A 19,101-nucleotide genomic window follows, 5' to 3' on the forward strand; every position below is an offset into this window, starting at 1 on the left:
GCGGCTCTCCCCAGGTTTATTACAGGGGCGTATCATTTCAGCTTTCCTCTCTTTTATCCTTTTGTTTTCAGCTAATGCTGCACGCCCAACCTTCTCATGGGAAAGCCGCACGGCTTCGCAAACGTAGAGCGTTCACGACCCTTGAACTTTTCCAACGTGTCCTCACGCTACATCCAACCCGCAGAGTTCTTTTATTCAAATGTTATGTGCCGGACCAACGTGAGCGAGCGCGTAAAATGCGAAAAGGAAGCGCTCAAGGTAAACGAAGGCGCTCGCGAACATTACTATTTCAAAACTAAACCAATGAACAAGTGACATCTTAGCTGCACAAGGACGGCTATTCAGCGAAGCCTCAAAGCAGTCTGAAAATGCCTCTCCCCCCCCCGCCCATTACACAAATATATAATTTAAAGTAATCTAATCTCATCATGATCTTCCTTTTAGAACGTGCCTTTAATTGAGCCATTCATCCCAACCTTTATCTAAGAAAGACTTATTCCTATCAGGAACAACAGCATGGCCCCCCAAGGACGCTTCCACACTACCACAGGTGAAATTCAGTGCAAAGGCTTGATCACTAAATACATTCAAAAAGTTAATTATGACAGCCCATGTGATGATATGACATATAAGCATAATAACATTCGATGGAAGTGACGAGGTCTCTGAAAATGCAGATGTGAACTTGAACTACTCCATGAGATGCCAGTGTGTCTTTTGAGATTTTACAAAATAAAAAAAGCAAGAACTTTTTTTTTTTAATAACCAAGAAAATACCAAGGCAAGGAACTAGCTTAATAATAATAATAAGAAGAAATATAGGTTCTTTTCTTGAAGTTGGACATGGTACGGGTGCTTTAAAACTATTCTTTACAAAAAGGAAAAAAAAAATGAGGTCACAGTGTTAGTGCTTTGGCACATAACTTTCTATGTTCAACCCTGTGGTAAAATGTGGGAAAAAAGAGGGATCTGGATAAGCATTTTTATCTCTGTAAAAAAAACACACACACTCACACTGGTGGAGTAAAATGCTTGTTTTAACTTAAGGGAGATTTCACTGCGAATTGCCTGGAGACCAATTAGAATAGACCTTAAAATATGTTCTTCCATTAAAAGCTGACTAAATAATGGGAAAAAATTGTCTAAGAACCTATGCATGACTGAAAAATCAGGAGAGGGAGAAAAATGAGGACAATAAAACTAATTACAATTTATGAAACAGTGATGATGATGGTGAAAAACACATAAAAGTACAACAAAAAGTCAAGTTTATCTGGTGCTTTTGAACACTAAATAATCTCATAACACAACTAAGCACTTATTTGTGCCGGTAATACACTACATTACTTAGCATGTGCCACACTGAAAAAGTTATGATAGCGATTAAACAGCCAAGCATCCAACCAATAAACTCCAGTGGAAACCTCAGGACTGAGAAAAAAAAAAAAAAAAGAGTTAACCACAGCCTTAAAACAGCCTGTGCATTCCTGAAATACCATCACAAGACGGTTTTGGTCTGAGCATAAGCACATTTTGCTGAGAGGAGTCATGAGAATGACCCTGAAATCTTTTATGTTTCTCTGCAACCCTTGTGAAAGTTACGAGGATCCGCAAAATCCCTCACGGCTTAGCCAAAACAGCAACGAAATTTATACAGCCGCTCACAGATTAGGTCCGCAGGGCGAGCCGAGGAGGCCCGAGTAAAATTCATGTCTACTTTGTTAGCTGGCAAAGCTCTTACAGGCAGTTAATAAAAGCAGTGGGTAATGTGTAAATTCAGAGGTTCGCAACGTGAAATAGTTCACTTGAGACTCTTGAAGTGCACTATTTGAAATTTTTTTTAAGAGAAAAAAAAAGTTACTTGGTTATTATGTTGCACAATGGAAAGGAAATAGAGCAAAGAAAAAAAATCAGTCACCATAAATGCTCTTCATTTAAAAAAAAGTGTTCAGTGTAAAATTTGAAAAATCTGTAACTTTTGGGTGGAACCGCAAAAGTTCAGTTTTCAAATGACGCTTTTGCGGATTAAAGGAAAAGAGGTGACCCACACTAACGCGCTTGTTTAGTCAAGGCGTGAATTAACTAACCTGATTTCATTTTCATCACCCAGGCTGGGTAAATCGGTTAAGTAGAACCTGAGAACATAAAGCAGCGCATCCAGCCCGGATATTAAAAAAAACAGATGGAAAAACAAACTCTTCACATCTAATGGTCTACAAAGGGTCACAAAACCATTTGTAAAGCCGTGGGACTCCAACGCGCCACAGAGACAGTCATTATCCTTAAATGCCCAAAACATTCAACAATGGCAAGCCTTCCCAGAAGTGGCCAGCCTACCAAAATTACCCCAAAGTGCCTCGACGAGTCAGTCAAAAGAGTCCAAAACAGACCCAAGCAACATCTAAAGCCCAGAATGTTAACCTGCCTCTGTTCAGCTTAATATTCAAGATCCAACAACAGAAGAGAGAGATTGGGCAAAAAAAATGGCATGGGGAAAACCACTGCCAAAGGAAATATCACAATCATTTTTGGAAAATTATCTCACGTACTACAATGGAGCTTTTAATAAGAGGTGAATGTTCTTTTACATCCTTCATGATCCAAACACCATTTCAGAAAATAGACCTACTCACAGTCAAACATGTTGCTGGTAGTGTAGCAGCCTGGAGGTGCTTTGGTGCTGTCGGACCTGGAAAACTTCCTCTCATTAATAGAAGCATGAATTGGTTCTGGGAACTAAAAATCAATTAAAAATGCTCAAAAATCAACTTTAGTCTGCTTTTTTTTTTGTAAAATTATTTTGGTATTTTTTTAAATTTATGAACAAGCCAGGCAGGCTAAGCTAACCTAACGGTGCATTCACACCAAACGCATCAGACGAGTCAAACTCTCTCCAGCAGTTCTCTTTCGTTGCCGATCGGATGTGTTGTGACGCATCAAACCCTCCAAAGGCTTCAAATTGTGCCGTGCTAGTTGCTCGGAACGTGTTGCGACGGACCCTCGACGCGCCTTCACATAGACTTCGAATGTAAACCAGACGCGTGAAACGCATTTGGTGTGAACGCACCATAGCATGCACAAACTTATTTTTGTTGAAGTAAAAACTGATGGAATTTGATACAGAATGGAAAATTACTGAATTGTCTTAAAAAAAACATGTCCTATTTGTTTGCACTCTCCTTTCCTCTTGTCAGTCACATAATTTAAAGGAAATCTCTTGGGCATTCGAATAAGAAAATCTAATCATGACCCTAAAAATCTGAATTAAACTGAATCACTAGGTGCTAAAAGATTTACGTACATCTCAACCATAAATTCAGTTCTCTAACATAATGCTTGGAAGGAGAAAGTCCAGCCATCAGATTTGAAATACTCCACTGTGAACGTCATAAAGACATACAAAAGTAACAATACAGGAAAAGAAATATTGGTTATAAAGTGTCCTATTTGAGGTCTGGACTTTAATCGTACTGAGATGTTAGCAATTGGTGGCACTACTTGTTATTTGGATTAAGCAACAATTGATTTGATTTCCACAGAGGGCCACGTTTGTTTGGAGAGTTTTTTTTTTCTCCCTTAATAAATGAAGTATTCTCTTGAAAGCTACATTTTTACTTTCACTCAGGCTGATTTTAAAAAGGGTTTGTTTAGCTGAAACAATAAAGTGCATCCAAGAAGCATGAAAACAAAACGAAGTCTATCAGGGGGAAATGCATTTTACAAGCCCCACTTTGGTTTTTGCTTAGCCATTTTAAGCAAGAAATGAAAACAAAACAAAGCAGTAGGAGAATACGACATAAAAGCAAGTTTATCTAAAGGGGTGACAGACACTTTCTGTCAGTCGGATTAATCCGCCGAGGTCCAACAGCAGCACGATCTGCAGAAACAGGTGTTCTCAATCAAGTCAACAACACAAGTCTTTGTTTTATGTCTTCCCTCTTTCATGTCTACCCTCCTCTGGCTCTCCTCAACGCCTCGGGTTTACTGGAGGCTTACCTAGGATATGATGTCCCTGCTTTGGATCATCTGTGAGCATCTGAAGGGCTCAAGCACTATCACAACAGACTCTCTGCTCTCCTTCAGATCTAGAGATCCCCGGTTATATTCCCCTCTCCCCGGACGAGACGCAAACGCAAGAAAAGGAAATCGGGGCCTGCTAATACTTGTTCCGATGTCGGCCCCCCCATCTTGGATCTGTTGCGTAGAGACGCTAAAAATCATTTAAGCTACTCGGATCGGCGGCTACACCTTAAACACACCCGCGTCGTCTCTGACTGGAGACAAAGTCGGAAGCGAGAAGCTTTTCAGACTTCGTTAAATATTCAGCGGCGACACATGTCGAGACACGAGGCCTGAAAACTTTCAAACACATGAAAGAAATGTTCTTTTAAAAAACAGTGACTTATCTCTCCCCAGTGGTCTACCCGCCCACACACACTCTCTGCATCTAGCAAGACTCCGAGCGACCTGATGATATAATTTCCAGCGAAACTTTCTGAACACGAAACAACAAACGCAGAAGACAAACCGCTGTGAGTTTCCGTGCTTTGTTATGACATTTGCTCTTTCATTGCACAAGACAATATTAGGATTTGGCACTGACACTTCTGAAGTCACAACTAAAGGAGAAGATTGCAGGCAAGATATAAATATAGCAACTTGAATCGTATTTCAGAAAAACAAACAGATTTCCATATAAGAACTATGAAGAAAAAAAACAAACTCTAAAAAGCCAGTTATATGTTTTTTACTCTATAGTGGGAAAGTGGCATCCTTTTTTTATTTCTTCATGTGTAGACCAACAATGGGAGGTGAGGTTGTGTTTGTTCAGCCAAAGCTAAAAAAAAACACACAATAACAAATAAGCAAGATAAAAACAAGAGACATTTTTTAAAATTAAATATTGGGAAAACACATATCAAATCTCATGCATGCAATTAAAAATCTGGCTTATTTATATTGTTTACTTAGGCTATCATGTGACAGTTATCTTTTTTAAATCCTTATCATTTTCAGGTGACATTTCAAAGCTCATAAAGGTCATGATTTCCTCCAATTGGTCAAACGATTATTATCTGAATTACTCAGCAGGTCAATCGGGCATTCAGCATCCTGAGGTGAGCAAATCTTCATTAGTGGAGACAGAGCATCTGCATGGCGACGCATTCGATTAAGTAACGTTGCTATTGAATTACTGCTGCGTCAATTGTGTAGCAGATGCGCTTGTGTGCCGTTTGTAAGGTGGTCGTCACGACTCAGCACAAAAATACATTCAACCAGGTCTACTTGTTCACGTCTGCTTTGCATTTGTAAAATCAGAGCCAAGCATGGAGAAGCAGCATTCAGTTTCTATGCTCGTCTAATTTGAAACAAACTTCCAGAAAACTGCAAAACAGCTGAAACACTGAGTTCCTATCAATCGAGGCTGAAAGCCCATCTGCCTTTGATTAATAATAACTGGAGCATCGTTTGGTATATTTGATGATAATTATTCTTGATGATGGCCTTTGACAAAATGTAATGTTGGTTGCTTGTTTCATAACTGAACCAGTGTTATGGTTTCATCATGTAAAACACTTTGAACTGCCCTGTTGCTGAAATGTGTTGTACAAATAAACTTGACATGACTGTTGTCTTTGCCTGGTTTGGTAGTTTAAGGTAGTTTGTAATAGGTTGCCAATTATAGTAGAGCTAACCCACCTCTGTAACTATGTTATTGCTATTATTTCTATAACTTTCTGCTGTTGCTATATTCGATATTCCATTCACACATGTTTTACTGATGTGCGGTTTACGCGCTTTACCTTACTGACATGTTATTAGCTCATGCTTATTTTTCTTTTTCTTTTTTGATTGGTTGCCAAATTCATCTCTCTGCTTTGCTCCTCAAGCCGCAAGAGATGGAAACGTTTCTGACATGAAAAAGACTTAAACGTGTCCAGTAGCCTGCTTATGGAGGACTCTGCTGCAAAAGCAACAACAAAACAAAAAAACCACACAAAAAAAACTCTGCTAAAATGGAAGTTAAAATCGGAAAAGTTTGGGTACTAAAAATCTGTCCGTTGTGTCTTTGGCATAGATTTGGTCAACGTGCTGTCACTTTTCTTGTTTTGTTTTATTTTTCTTCCTCATGTCGTGTCCTCATGTTAGGGGTTGCCATGGAGATGTGGCACAAGCGCTCACATTAGTGGTTCGTGATGAAGATAAGGGATTTAGCCAATGGACTCTATGAGTAAAGATTTCCAAACACTCACCACATGTAACTCAAAGTTTTTTTTTTTATCAAGTCTTCTGAGACAGAGACACAGCATCAAAGATAAAAATTGGCAACTCTTTTTTGAAAACATAATTTTGCCTTAAATATTTTTAGGGCAACACTAAATTGGACCAGAGGACATACAGACACTGGCTTTTAAATTAGGATCTCTGGGTAGCTGTAGCTGTGTCTCTCTAGGAAGAACAATTCCTCAGTGTCGGCGTGTTTATTCCAACAAAGCTATATTTACTCACTGGCAGGACAGAAATGCTATACTGTGGCGTTATGCTAATTAAGGTAGTGCAGAGCAATCTACCACAAGCTAGCTCAGAACTGCCCTGTGACAAGAGAGTATTTAGGAGAGCAGCGAACTGCAAGGAAGCTCAATTACAGCCTCCCAGCATGTTTCACATAAATCACACTAAATCCGCTTTGGGGCCCGTCTTCTCGGAATGTTTTAGCACAAAACAGAGACGGCAGCATCACGGTGACTCAAAAGGAGAGGGGCTTATGGAAAACTGCAGCGTAATGTAACAGATGTGCAAAGCAGCGTCCCGTTTGACTCCACCACTCCCACACAGAGAGAGTCGGTAAAGCTGACTGAGGCTTTAACCGTTAGAGGACGATCGCTGATCTGCGGCGCTTCGGATTTGCCGTTTGTCACAGAGGAGAGGCCGGTCTGAAGGAGAAACCAGAGGGAAAAAAGTTGCTTCATTTTCAAGAGAGATTTACCTGGCGCTATTTTTATCTGACGCACAAAAATAGAGCTAAAATGTCAGCTCTGTTGGGGTTTTTTTTTGATCAACTGAAAGTGTAAATGAATGTTATCTAGAGAGTCGCCTCATTAGAATATGTTTGCTTTTGATCTAGTCTCACTCCTGAGTTTTTTGTTTTTTTTTTAAACTTATTATTGGTCGCCTTGGATTTTTATTTATTTATTTTTTTAAACTAAATGAATTGCACATTGCCCACGACAAAAGAAAAATTGCCATATCTTTAAAGCGGCTATTGATAAACCGATCTATTCTTTAAAGATATTTTTTTTGTATTAAAATGTCACATTCTGGCATATCCAAATGTCAACTCCCAAGGTTGCCGCACCATCTGCCTAGCCTTAACAGTGCTTTTGAAATAATAGCCTTAAAAAAAAATAAATAAATGAAAATGATGGTTTGTACTGAAACCCTTTTTTTTTTTTTTTGCAGAGGTAAATCTAAGCGTTAAAAAAATGACCCAACGGGTTGCTACGCCGTTAGTTAGCGCGGCAAAATAAGCTACTTCCCGTCTGTCCGCGGGAAAACAGTTATTGATGTTTTGCAGCCTCGCCGAGACAAAATGTGACTGGCATTTGTAGAGGGGATGTAACGGGCATTACAATGTGACGGATGGGTTCAGTTGAGATATAAAGCTGCAGATGTCGATAAGATAGCAGCAAATTTTCCCTCTGATCAAACGCACGAGTGGGGAGACGGCTGTGACAGGTGTCTCCGACTGTCCCGCGTCCTCACTGACACCTATCAACAGCGCTATCTAATTTAAACTGGCTAGCCACCGTTTCCCTTCAACTGTAGGTACAAGCCCTTGTTTTCTTTTTTCCCCATCACACGTGCATGCAAGCTCTCTCTCTTTCTCTCTCTCTCTCACACACACACACACACACCCACACATGCGTTTTGCTGAGAGGGACAGTATTGGGGAAATACAGTACCTTGCGTGTTGACTGGGTTGGTGGTGGGTATGGGGATAGTAGTGGGAGCATCTAGATGAAAAGAGTGGAAAAAAAATAAAGAACATGTATAAGAAATAAAGACAAGAGCAAAGAAAGAGACAGTCACTGAAGATGAGAAGCTGGACTATTTTTTCAAAACAACAAACAAACCAAATAAAATTTTAAAAAATCCTAACATGCACATGTTGAAGCTACTGTGTGAGCTGAAAGTACATGTTAGTAGGTGTGAGGAGGCATTTACAAATGATAGGTTCAGGGTTTTTTTCCATCCCCCAAGTTTTTAAAGAATAAAAGTGTCAGATGTCAACGGAGACGACAAACTCCAAGTGCTATTAACTACTGCATAACGTCTCTCCATCTTTCTTTGGTTTGTTTTTTGTATTCGTTCATGGAGAGCTTGACATACAATGTCCATGGAAACTGTTTGTAAGACCTCAAAAAATACATTTGCAAATGACATTGAATGAATAACATAAACAAATAAACATTGAAAAAAAATCTATCAATAGCTGTGTTTTTATAAAGCATTCTTGAAGCTATTGAATCATCTCTGGTCTATATCTATGGCAACCATGTTGTTTTTTTTTTTTTTTTACATTGCTCTAATGAATTGCTTACAGTTGCTAACCTCACCTGTATTTGCCTTAAATACATTTCTCAACATGTTGTTTGTTCTTCACGAACTGGACAAAAAAAGGCAGATGGAAATTATTTTTTCCCATCTTTTTTTCATAAAAAACATGTAAATAAATAAATAACCCAGTAACAGTGAATAAAATAAACCTACCCTTTCAGAAAGAATCCTTCAAGAACTTTACACTTTTTCCACGTCAATTTAAGACCATTTTGTCTTACTTTAAAATAACTCCATTTTATTAACAAGTTTTTTGCTTAATAAATAAATCATTGATGCTTTTTATAGCCTAGCTTAATAAAAAATATTGTGAACGCTTAAATTTCCAAACTTGTCGGTGCCTTTATGAACACCTTGGCATCTGACATTTGTTTTCAAACAGACTTGGGGTTAAAAAAAAGACTTATAAACCCATTTTTGAAGCATTACTAGCGTCCCATGGTAAAAGCTAACATCAGCATGGAACTGATGTTAGCATCAAGCTACAGTGGCTAACGCTACATCCTGTTAGCCACCTGTTTACTTTTTCATGCCAAAAGAAGTCAAGGCTTAAAATAAATAAATAAATAAATAATAAATAAATAAATAAACCTTAAAATTACATACATGTGTCCTTGTAAAGCATAAATATGTCACTGTGAAGACCTTTGGCGTGTTGAATAGGCATATTTTCAGGTCCTTCTCTATTCAAACCAAGACCAAACACAATATTCCCACCTTGCTCAAAATGCAGCTGGACTCTGCTTAAGGTTTTCATGAACTGAGTCTTCAGTCTTAGCTGTGAAGAGGAGTGGGTGTCCGGTTTGGGATTTTCCGGGCCCCCTCTTTAGTTTTTGTTGATGAGCTGGTTCTGTCGCCATTTTAAAGCCCGTTTCTCAACTACGCTGTTGTTTTTATTGCCTACGTAAAACGGCTGCAGTCACAATCCTAAATAAGCTATACACTCGTCTATATAGTTTAGAATCACATTAAAAGATTACTGAGTGATTCAATTCAAAAACTGAAACTCGTGAATTTAATCACCTCTGCAACTGGTGATGGAATTGAAGCTTATATAGCTTAAATGATTTTGGCTTAAAGTTAAATATTTGAATATTACAAAAGACCAATAAAAAATGTTTAGAACGTAAATATTATGTATTGGCCATGGAACGGTATCTACAATCTTGGGATGTTGATAGAATCCACTAGATCAGAAAATCTAGTGGATTTTCTAATCCACCAATCTAGTGGATTAATTTGCAACAATCTGCTAGATTATTGGAAAATCTAATGGAAGGAAAAAGTGTGGTAGACATTGGCACACAAGCAACACGGATAACCAGAGAGAATTTTCTATCAAAGCCCATTCATGAGCCTTGGGGGAGGAGAGTGGGTGGTTAGAGGCATCACAAATAGATGTACGCAAGGCAACATGTCTGATCCAACGCCTCCTGAACCAAAAGTATTTTACCTGAGCTAAGGAGAAAAAAAGCCCAAGTTCTCCATTCAGATTAAAACAAATACCTAAATATCTTCAAAAGTCAAAGTGGAAGAGTCTGGAGGAAGTGGTTCAAGTTTCCAGAGTCAGTGATGATTTGGGGGGCCGTATCATCCACTGGTGTTGGCCCACTGAGTTATTCACAAAATGCTGCATCCCAATTTATTAATGGAAAGTTGAGTGGCAGAGAAAAAAGCAGCACATAATATTACCTGCCAAACCTCAGAAAATATAAGAGGTATTGTCAACAAGAAGATAAGAAACACCAGATCAGTCCATGTAGTTGAGCTGAGGGCAACTATTAAAGCAACCTGGGTTTCATTGACAGTAACTGAGTTTCCTTTGACTATATAATCGATAATAAATTTGCCTAATGCAACACGGCAATTTCAGTAAAACTCAAAAAACGTTTTAGTGCTAGGATGAGGTGGCTTTTGTTGGCCACATCGAAATGGGTTTATTTCGTAAAACTCCAACCAAACAACTTTCTTCACATCACACGAGTCACGCGATCAACAACCAGATGTTGCTACTGGTGCAATCCATGAAGAAGACGACAACAGGAAGCAGTTGGAGGATGATGGCGTGGCATGTTTTTTTTAATGACACCGTGTGAACCAACTTATTCATGTGTGATTTTAGTTGCTTTTCTTATTCAAAGAATACACTGCAATTGCAAAATTGTGTTTTTCTCAACATTAGCGGAATATTGACAAAGTATGGTGCGCATTTTGTAACGGAAACGAAGGCAGCGTCTCAACCGCATTTCATGACAGAACCTTTGTTATGGAAATAAAGCTGATTTTATGGATAAAATTTAGAAAAAAAAGGAGCTGACAAATAAACTCGGGGGTTGCATTACAGTTCATTACGTTAGCTGTTAAATTTCACTTTTGAAAAACAACTAGTGACTAACGAGCAAAGACGTTTGGCACGGACTGAGGACATTGCTACTTTCCCAACATTCAAGCAAGACCGTAAACTGTTCTCTCTGCTCCTCACTCTACGTATCAGAGCCGCCACTAACCTTGCGCCAAAATAATCAGGAAGACAAGATGGAGGCCAATTCAGGTATACAACCATACTAAGCAGGACTGAAAGCCCGCCTCATCAAGGGGAATTATTTTGCCAGGCTGTGGTGCAGCGAGGGTAGGGGGGGAAGATAGCCCGGCCCCTTGCTGAGGGAGAACTGCAGCAAGGGAAATTGGCTGGCTGTTTCCATGCCTTTACTGTCTGCACTCCATCAAAAGACAGCAGTGGGGGACCACACACTCCCAAACTAATGATAAAACATCAAGGACAGCATAATGTTGCCGCCAGGGATGGAGTGTATAGCAGAGGTGGTGCTGATGATGGTAGGGGGGTATCAGCGGCAGATTCTCCTCTGACAGTGTTTGAAGAGAGGGGTGGGCTAGATTTCCTTCCCTATGACCGAAGGCTGCGTGATAGCTGAAATGTCAGTGTGTGGAGGAGAGTTGGCTGGGGGTGGGGGCGAAATTGGCCATTCAGGGATGAGGGTCTTCACAAAGCCCGGGATGGGATGTGGCACATATAATATCCAGGCGAACACAAATTCTCCATGGGCAATTTCCAGGCTGGATGACTCCGGGCTCGGCTTTATGAGGGCTGAAATATGAGTGTGTTTTGGAGATGCCATATTTTCAGGGAGCATTTGTATCAGTGAACAATTTGATATGAGAAAATTTAACCATAAAGTGAAACAATGTTTGAGAAATTGTTTATCCACGCCTGCTTAAATCTGCCTGCCAACATGATGGCAGGGGGCTGGGGGGGGATGTTTTGCTTGTTTTTGTGTTGTCTGCTTATTTCTTTTTGCTTAAAAGTTGCTTTTCCATAAAGCGTCGTGGCAGTGTTCTGCAAAACACGGAGAAAAGTCTGTATTTCAAAGGACTCCAGTGGCCCCTTTGCTTTTCTCCCTTTCTTTCTTTCAGCCACAGTCATGTTTTATAGTGTAGCTACTTAGTTCCTGGGGATGTCCAATGTTAGCTTTTTTTTTTTTGCAATATTAAAGAGTTTTGCATGTAGGTCAAAAGTTCAGTTTCTATCTCATCTAACCAGAGTGTCGTCTTCTACATGTTTCATGTGTTTTGCTAACATAGCTTGTGGCAAACTGGAAATGGGTCTCCCTGTTATAATGGTTTACTTTGCTACCACCTAAAGGTCCAATTTGTGGAGAGAATGACAAATAGCTGCCCAGTTGACAGGATTTCCTCCAGAGTTTAATTGAGCGTATTAGATATTTCTGGTGGTTGATGCTCTGCCTATCGGTTTAGAAAGACCCTCCATGTCTTGGAAGGTTTGTAGTTGTGGCTCAATTTGTCCGTTTCACTTAATGAGATTTTATAAATGTAGGATTTCATAAATTTTTTTTTTTAAAAACTTCCTCAATCACTCTACTTCTTCTTCTTCTTCCTCTGTGTTTATTGGCGTTCGGCAAACATTGAATTGGTGCACTACCGCCACCGACTAGCAGGGAGTGCGAACCAGAACGTCACTCAAGGATTATAGTCTACAACTCTGTTAATTTGAGATAATTAACTATCATCTGATCATTTTTACCTTTTGAATTTAGTTTTACTTTAATTCTATTTCAGTTTTGACTCAATTGTTGTCCTTGTTTGTCGTAATCTTAACTTTGCTTTATTTCTTTGGTCCTCTTGATTATGTTTGCTCACCAATATTCTCCAAGAATCCCATGCGTTCACAGAACAGCTAGATTTGTAGAATATTACACATGAGTGAACCTGGTTTACTAACTAGACGATGGCACTTGATAAAAGCAGGTGGGTGCACTGGATTTTATTTCAGGGATTAGAGTAAAATAGGCAGAAGAAAACTTCAACCCATACTTGTCATATTCATCTTTCTATTTATTTTCCTGTTACTTCACTGTTGTCCACTTCCTGGCGTCTGTCACATAAAACTCTAGTAAAATACATCAACATTTATGGCTGCAATGTGACAAAATGTGAAAAAGGCTCATTTTCACATTTATGTTTCGCCCCAAACAAACACTGAACTTAAGAGGTGGTTTTACACAAACATTTAAAAATAAAAAGAAGCATCTTTGTGAGACAATAAAGTGAGATATATAGAATGATTGTTTTATTTTTTATGTGTGTGAATCGTTGACAGTGAATATGAAGTTCAATTCACAAGGACACGGTTTTCCAACAGGCCCTCATAAGACCAAAGAGACCTCTGAGTCCCGTCTGCTCATGTTATGTCAAACCGCCAACAAACCCCAAATTTCTAGCAGCTCGCGTGTCTTTGACTCTGCGTCCATCGAGGATTTATAGGTCGAAAAGTCAATTGCAAGCTGAAGTGGGGTGGTAAAAGGATCGGCAGTATGTGAGGGTTATATAGCGCCGGGCTGCTGCTGCTGCTGCCCCAGAGAGAGAGAGAGAGAAAGAGAAAAAAGGTTTTCGCTCTGGCCACTTCTCTCACAAACCAAACGCCAGCCAGCGGCCACAATTTAAAGGCCGTCTCAGACAGACCCTCGTGGAGAAACAGCGTGAGAAGCCTCTCTCTCTCTCGGAGCCCCTTTCGACCGGCCGCACACAATGCGGCGCTTCGCACAATGGGACTTGATTTGACGTGGATTTACATCGGCCTCCCACCTGTCCGGCCTGTCGCGCAGTTGAAAGGTCATTAGTTGTTGTAAAACAGGACGAGCCTGAAGGAGCAGAGCAGGTAGAAGGTGGCAGGAGGAGCGAAAATAAAACTGATGAGCGATTCAAAGGCTCTAGATCAAAACTACCTGCGTGAGCGAGAGGAAGTTGAACAATTTTTTTTTTTGTATGATAGAAGTGGTAAAGCTTTATTCGGAGCTTGTACAGCACACTGAAAAATCATCTGCACTTTTTACAGATCTCTTTTTGTATTTGCTATTTTCCCATGATTAAACATTTGAGAATATTAAGAAAATTTTCCCGTCAGATGACGACAACCTGACTGTACAAAATGCAGTTTTTTTAAGTAAAGAGTTTTGCTTATAGAGGAAAAAATGCTTTGCAAATCAACATGACTCTGTGAAAAAGTAACTAACTGGTTGGTAGGATGACAGCAACAGTCGTCATTGAATGAGGAAATAGTTTTCTTTGAAAAATTCTTTAAGTTAAACCACACTTGCAGGTTTTCTAGCATAAACAACCTTTTTAAGGTCATGCAAAAGCATCTTGATTGGAATCAAGCCCAGACTTTGACTAGGCCACTCACAAACATTTGTTTTTAAAAGTCACTTGTATGTGGACTAGCAGGTGCAGGTGTGTTATGGATCATTATCATGCTCTATAACCCAGTTGTTACATAGCATAGTGTCACGAATTGCCGACATTCTTCTTCCAGATTTTCTGGTAAAGAGAACATTTCACGTTTCCATCTACAGCTGCGTTTTCATTACAAATGTGCGCAAACATTTGTCAATATTCTGGTAATGTCAAAAAGAAAAAGGTGATGTTTCTATTAAATAAGAAACACAATTGAAATGACATGACTTGTTCCTGCATAAAAACACAAAGCCTCATTAAAAAGACATGTCGTGCCGTCATCCTCCTACTTTCTGTCTTCTTCGTCTTTTCAGTCGTAACATTCGATTGTTGATCATGTGACTCGTGTGATGCAAAGAAGGGGTTCCCATTGTAGTTCTATGAAATGCACTTATCGGAAACTGCAAGTTTTTCCAAATCGGCGTTTTTCCATTAACCCAAGGTTTTTTGTGGTTTTTTTTGTTGTTGTTTTTGGGGATTCCAATTTGCAGAATCACATGGTGAATGGAAACACAGCTAATGATGGCAAGTCGGCCCGGTCCAGAAGCAGCTAACCATCACACGACCACAACCGCGTTTCAATCTGGTCATGATGTGATTTTATGCAACAGGATGCACTATTTCCAGCACATTCTACTTTTGTCTAGTCAGGCAGTTTTCATAAACATTTTAGGGACCATCTCTCCCACAGACGCCATTTTGACTATTCTTGTTTTGGCTGTGTAGAACCAAAAACCTTACTTGAGACCAGAGGCCCCTCCGATATTCTTTCTTCTGATCTCCAAGTTGACTCATTGATGTGTTCTTGGAGAATCTTTAACACACGAGGCCCTTCTGGGAAGATTTTGCTGAATGTTTTCTCTGTCTGTGGATAAAGGCTCTGATTGTGGTTCACTGGAATCCCAAAGCATTAGGAATGGCTTCGTAACAATCTCCAGACTGATGGATGTCAACGACTTTGTTTCCCATCTGTTCCTGAATTTCTTTAAATTGGGAAATGACTTTAAAAAAAAAAAAATTAAAGAGATTTTTTAATCAGTGGTCAGTGGACAGTGATTATCTTAGCAAGATATCAAAATAAGTTTAATTTAAAATCTTAAACTGTGACAAAAAGCAGGTTAAACCAAAACAAATCCCTAAGATGGCACAGCAAAAAGTGCACAAAGCCCTAAAAAAATGAAAGCATGCTTGGTTTTCTTATACTACACGGATAAATCAAGACTGTGGTGAAATGAATTTGGTCTGTTTCAGAATCTGTGTTAATTTAACTCCCTAAAACTCTCTACTTCTGAGAATTGAGTAGTTATAAAAACGGGAATTTTCTTTTAGGAAAACTTTGCCGGCTTTGGAAGCTGCACACAAACAGAAAGGGGGGGGGAGGGGGGAAACAAACTGCACAAGGTTATAACGCTAAGACCAATCAATGTTGCAGGAACACACACACTAATTAAGCTACTGTAGCAGGCATGATTAGTCTGGGACAACAAATTCTCACATGGACCACAACGCGATTTCCGTCTGGCATTAAATCCTCCAGAAAGAGGAGTGGGAGTCGCGGCTACAATTATATGCAGTTTTGAGCACCTTTTATCAATCTCCTGTGTCTCATTACAGAGAGCTGAGGTCAGAGAGCCTCTAAAGCTCACACACCAGAGAAAATCTGTTTAATGGAAATTGGTAAAATATGTGGATACAAAGTTACTAATTGAAGGGGTCATGGCCAAAGGCACAAACGCTGATAACAGAGACACTCTACGTTTTCACGGCGCGAGCAGAGCACATTCGGTTCCCACTGCTTTTACTCATTCATGGGAGTATTACAGAGGTAGAGAGCATGAATCAAAGGATACATACATTAAACAACAGTAGACACGCATTATACATGGGGTTTTTTCAGCGCTCGCAGGCAGTTCTGTAAATCTGTCTGTGACATGAGAACGCTACAGTACTATTTTGGGGGTTCTGCGGCGGAGGTCCAGAAGACGTACAAACAGCAGCCTCCGCCAGTTTCTGGGGGCTGATCTTTACTCGGCTAATGGAAACGTGGTCCATTAGCGCGACGATCGGCTGTGAGTGAGCTACTATGACGTCCTTTTGTTTGGAAGCGACCGTCTGCACCTTTTAAAAGTGTGAGCATGTCATTCAGAGTGGGGGGGGGGGCTGCAGGTGTGTGATTCTAGTTGTAGCGCTTCAAGATGTTAGCGCAGTTTTCACCCTCTGAGCCTTTCCACTTTTTTTTTTTTTTTTTTTTGCTCCCAACTTACAAGTGGAAGTTTTAATTTGTTGCAGCTGTTCTGTAGCACCCTCGTTTAGTTGGAACTTAAAAATGGATGGAGCTCCAGGCCGGTGGAGTCTGCTGAGCTCGTCATACGAACTACTGTTCAGTTGTGATCGGCATCATGAGGAGCGCTGTTGTGATGATGGGCTTTAAGAAGACGGAGCTTCTTAAAGAGACAGAAACCCAGTGTCAGGTTTCTTTTATGTCATGTTTTATATATACATCATTTTTATAACAACTGAAGGTAACATAGTTGCTTGGCTGTCCTACAAAAAGACTTTGTGCCCGAAATAAACATAACACCGCCCCTTTAAGGCTCACCCTTTAGAAGGGTAGAAAACAAGGAGGCCAACATACATTTTTTTTATTAAAAGTATAAAAACCCCAAAGCATAATTTGAATTCATCTAATAATTATGATTTTTTTGGAGTTGGTGTGTCATATAAATAATCCCCCGAATTAATTGTCACTTGGCTGTGCTGAAAAATTAGCTTTCTGTTAAAAAAATCGGAAACAAACTTTCAGAAAACTACAAAACAGCCGAAACGCTGAGTTCCTTTGAATCAAGACTATAAACCAAGCCTGTGTAGAGATGCGTTTGAACTATAAAATATTGAAACATTGACCAGCATATTTGACCAAATGTGCTTGACAAAATGTAATGTTTGTTGTTGGCTTCTCAACTGGCGACTGTATATGTTGTTTTAATGACTTTTTATTTTCATGATTTTATGACGTAAAGCACTTCAAACTGCCTTCTTGCTGAAATATGCTATACAAATAAACTTGATTGATTGATTTATTATTTAAAGATGTCCTTCAATGATGTAACACAAGTAACCAAGGGCTGAGCTGATTTAAATATACTGATAATTATTCTAGTTCAAATAAAGTTTCTGTTGGGAATTCTTTCTTTTTTTGGAGGCACTGAAATGATTTCGGCAAGGGCAAACTTGAGTCTCAGAGCCGTTCCATGCTATTTATTCCCCAGAGATTTGGATTAGTGAGATCCCGCTGTGCTCCGTTGTGACATTTCCTAAAACCCCACGCGGCTGCAAATTCATGCCGTCAGTATCACGCTTGCAAACCATTCAGGACGCAATAACTTCACGAGTTTTTAAAAAGTCCCCAAACTCAAGTCACTGGCCGCTCCTACAAAACCCTGAAAATGAAAAATATATGTATATTATTATCCTCCGATGCAGACTCCTCAAATTCCTGACATTGACAGGATTTGCAATGTTCCTCCCCAGGACTTTGTCCTTCCAGTAAATTCCTATTAACAGTTTGCCTAACAGTTGCTGTTTTTTTTTTTTTGTTGCTTTTTTATTTGTTGATGTAAAACCCAATTACAAATGCATTTCTGTTTTGCAAATGGACATTTTCAGCAACCTCCCTAAACACTGGCTTATGAGTCAGACAATAAAATGTTATACTGGTTGTTTCTGACGAGGAGATTACAGCTGTCAGCGAGAACTGATGAACACGCCGACTGAATAACAACTAAAGCTATTTCAGAGACGGCACAAAACCCCCTGCTTTTGGACAACAACAAAAAAGAATAAAAAAATCCTACGAAATTCTTGTTGTCAGCTTTTTGAGGACCATGTTAGTGTGGTGAGCAGTTCTGATCAAAACGTGCAAAAAGGTTATAGAATCGTTATCCAGCAGAAAGACCCAATAAAGGTTTATTTTCCATGCGAAACGTCTCGGTTTTAAAGGAGTTTGTGGTGTTGTGCGTCACACAGAGTTCCCAAAACTTTTCAGGGGACAAACAGACGCACTAAATCACAGATCCCGTACCACGTTTAAAATGTGGGCACGATACGTCCTTTGCGTTCAAGTTCCAAACCAGGCTTTTTCCTGCCACCTCTTCCAAACCACCGGTTGGCATGGAGACAGGGTCTAGTGAGTGTTACGGCGTCCGATATGCCTCTCTTTGCTGCCGTTCTCTAACGTTCTTAACGAACTCTTGACGTGGCAGTTTAGCGTCTCGTATTGCGCTGCTTTCAATTAATGTTACACGTCATTTTGTTTTTACTGGTCTTATTTGTGTTTTTGGTCGTCGTGTTTTGATTTTTCCGACTGCTACGAATGAGTTGCTTTTAATTTGCTTTAACATTTGTTCAGTGACAAAAATCTTTCATTGCTTGCGCTCTTTTCTTCCCACACCAATTGTGTCATCCAGCCTGGTTTGCAGCAGATCCTGTTGTTTTTACTCTAAACGGTGGATTTTTCTACGATGAGATTATGTCGCAGCAATAAATTTCAGGATTTAAATAAATAACAGAAAATTAGGGTGCTAATGTTGATTAAAAATTTAACATCAAGTAAAAGAGGCATCTTTGTCTCTATTAACCGTAAGGACGGTGTATCCAAAGTGTGGCCTGGGGGCCATTTGTGGCCCTGGGAGTGACTTTGTGCGGCCTCTGCAA

The 19,101-nt window shown here is 39.7% G+C and overlaps 1 protein-coding gene across 3 annotated transcripts in view; it reads right to left on the reverse strand.

Annotated features, from left to right (window-relative positions):
• cadm1b (cell adhesion molecule 1b) overlaps positions 1–19,101 on the reverse strand; it is a 260,038-nt gene that overhangs the window by 13,969 nt on the left and 226,968 nt on the right. For 2 of the 3 annotated variants that reach the window (XM_028045549.1, XM_028045550.1), the window contains one exon: positions 7,965–8,015. The exons of the other annotated variant lie outside the window; for it this stretch is intronic. In XM_028045549.1, coding sequence (XP_027901350.1) covers positions 7,965–8,015 — 51 coding nt within the window. The remainder of the gene's footprint in view (positions 1–7,964; positions 8,016–19,101) is intronic. 3 annotated transcript variants of the gene reach the window in all.

Source organism: Xiphophorus couchianus, chromosome 18 (assembly GCF_001444195.1).
Source record: "Xiphophorus couchianus chromosome 18, X_couchianus-1.0, whole genome shotgun sequence".
NCBI classification, from domain to species: Eukaryota; Metazoa; Chordata; class Actinopteri; order Cyprinodontiformes; family Poeciliidae; genus Xiphophorus; species Xiphophorus couchianus.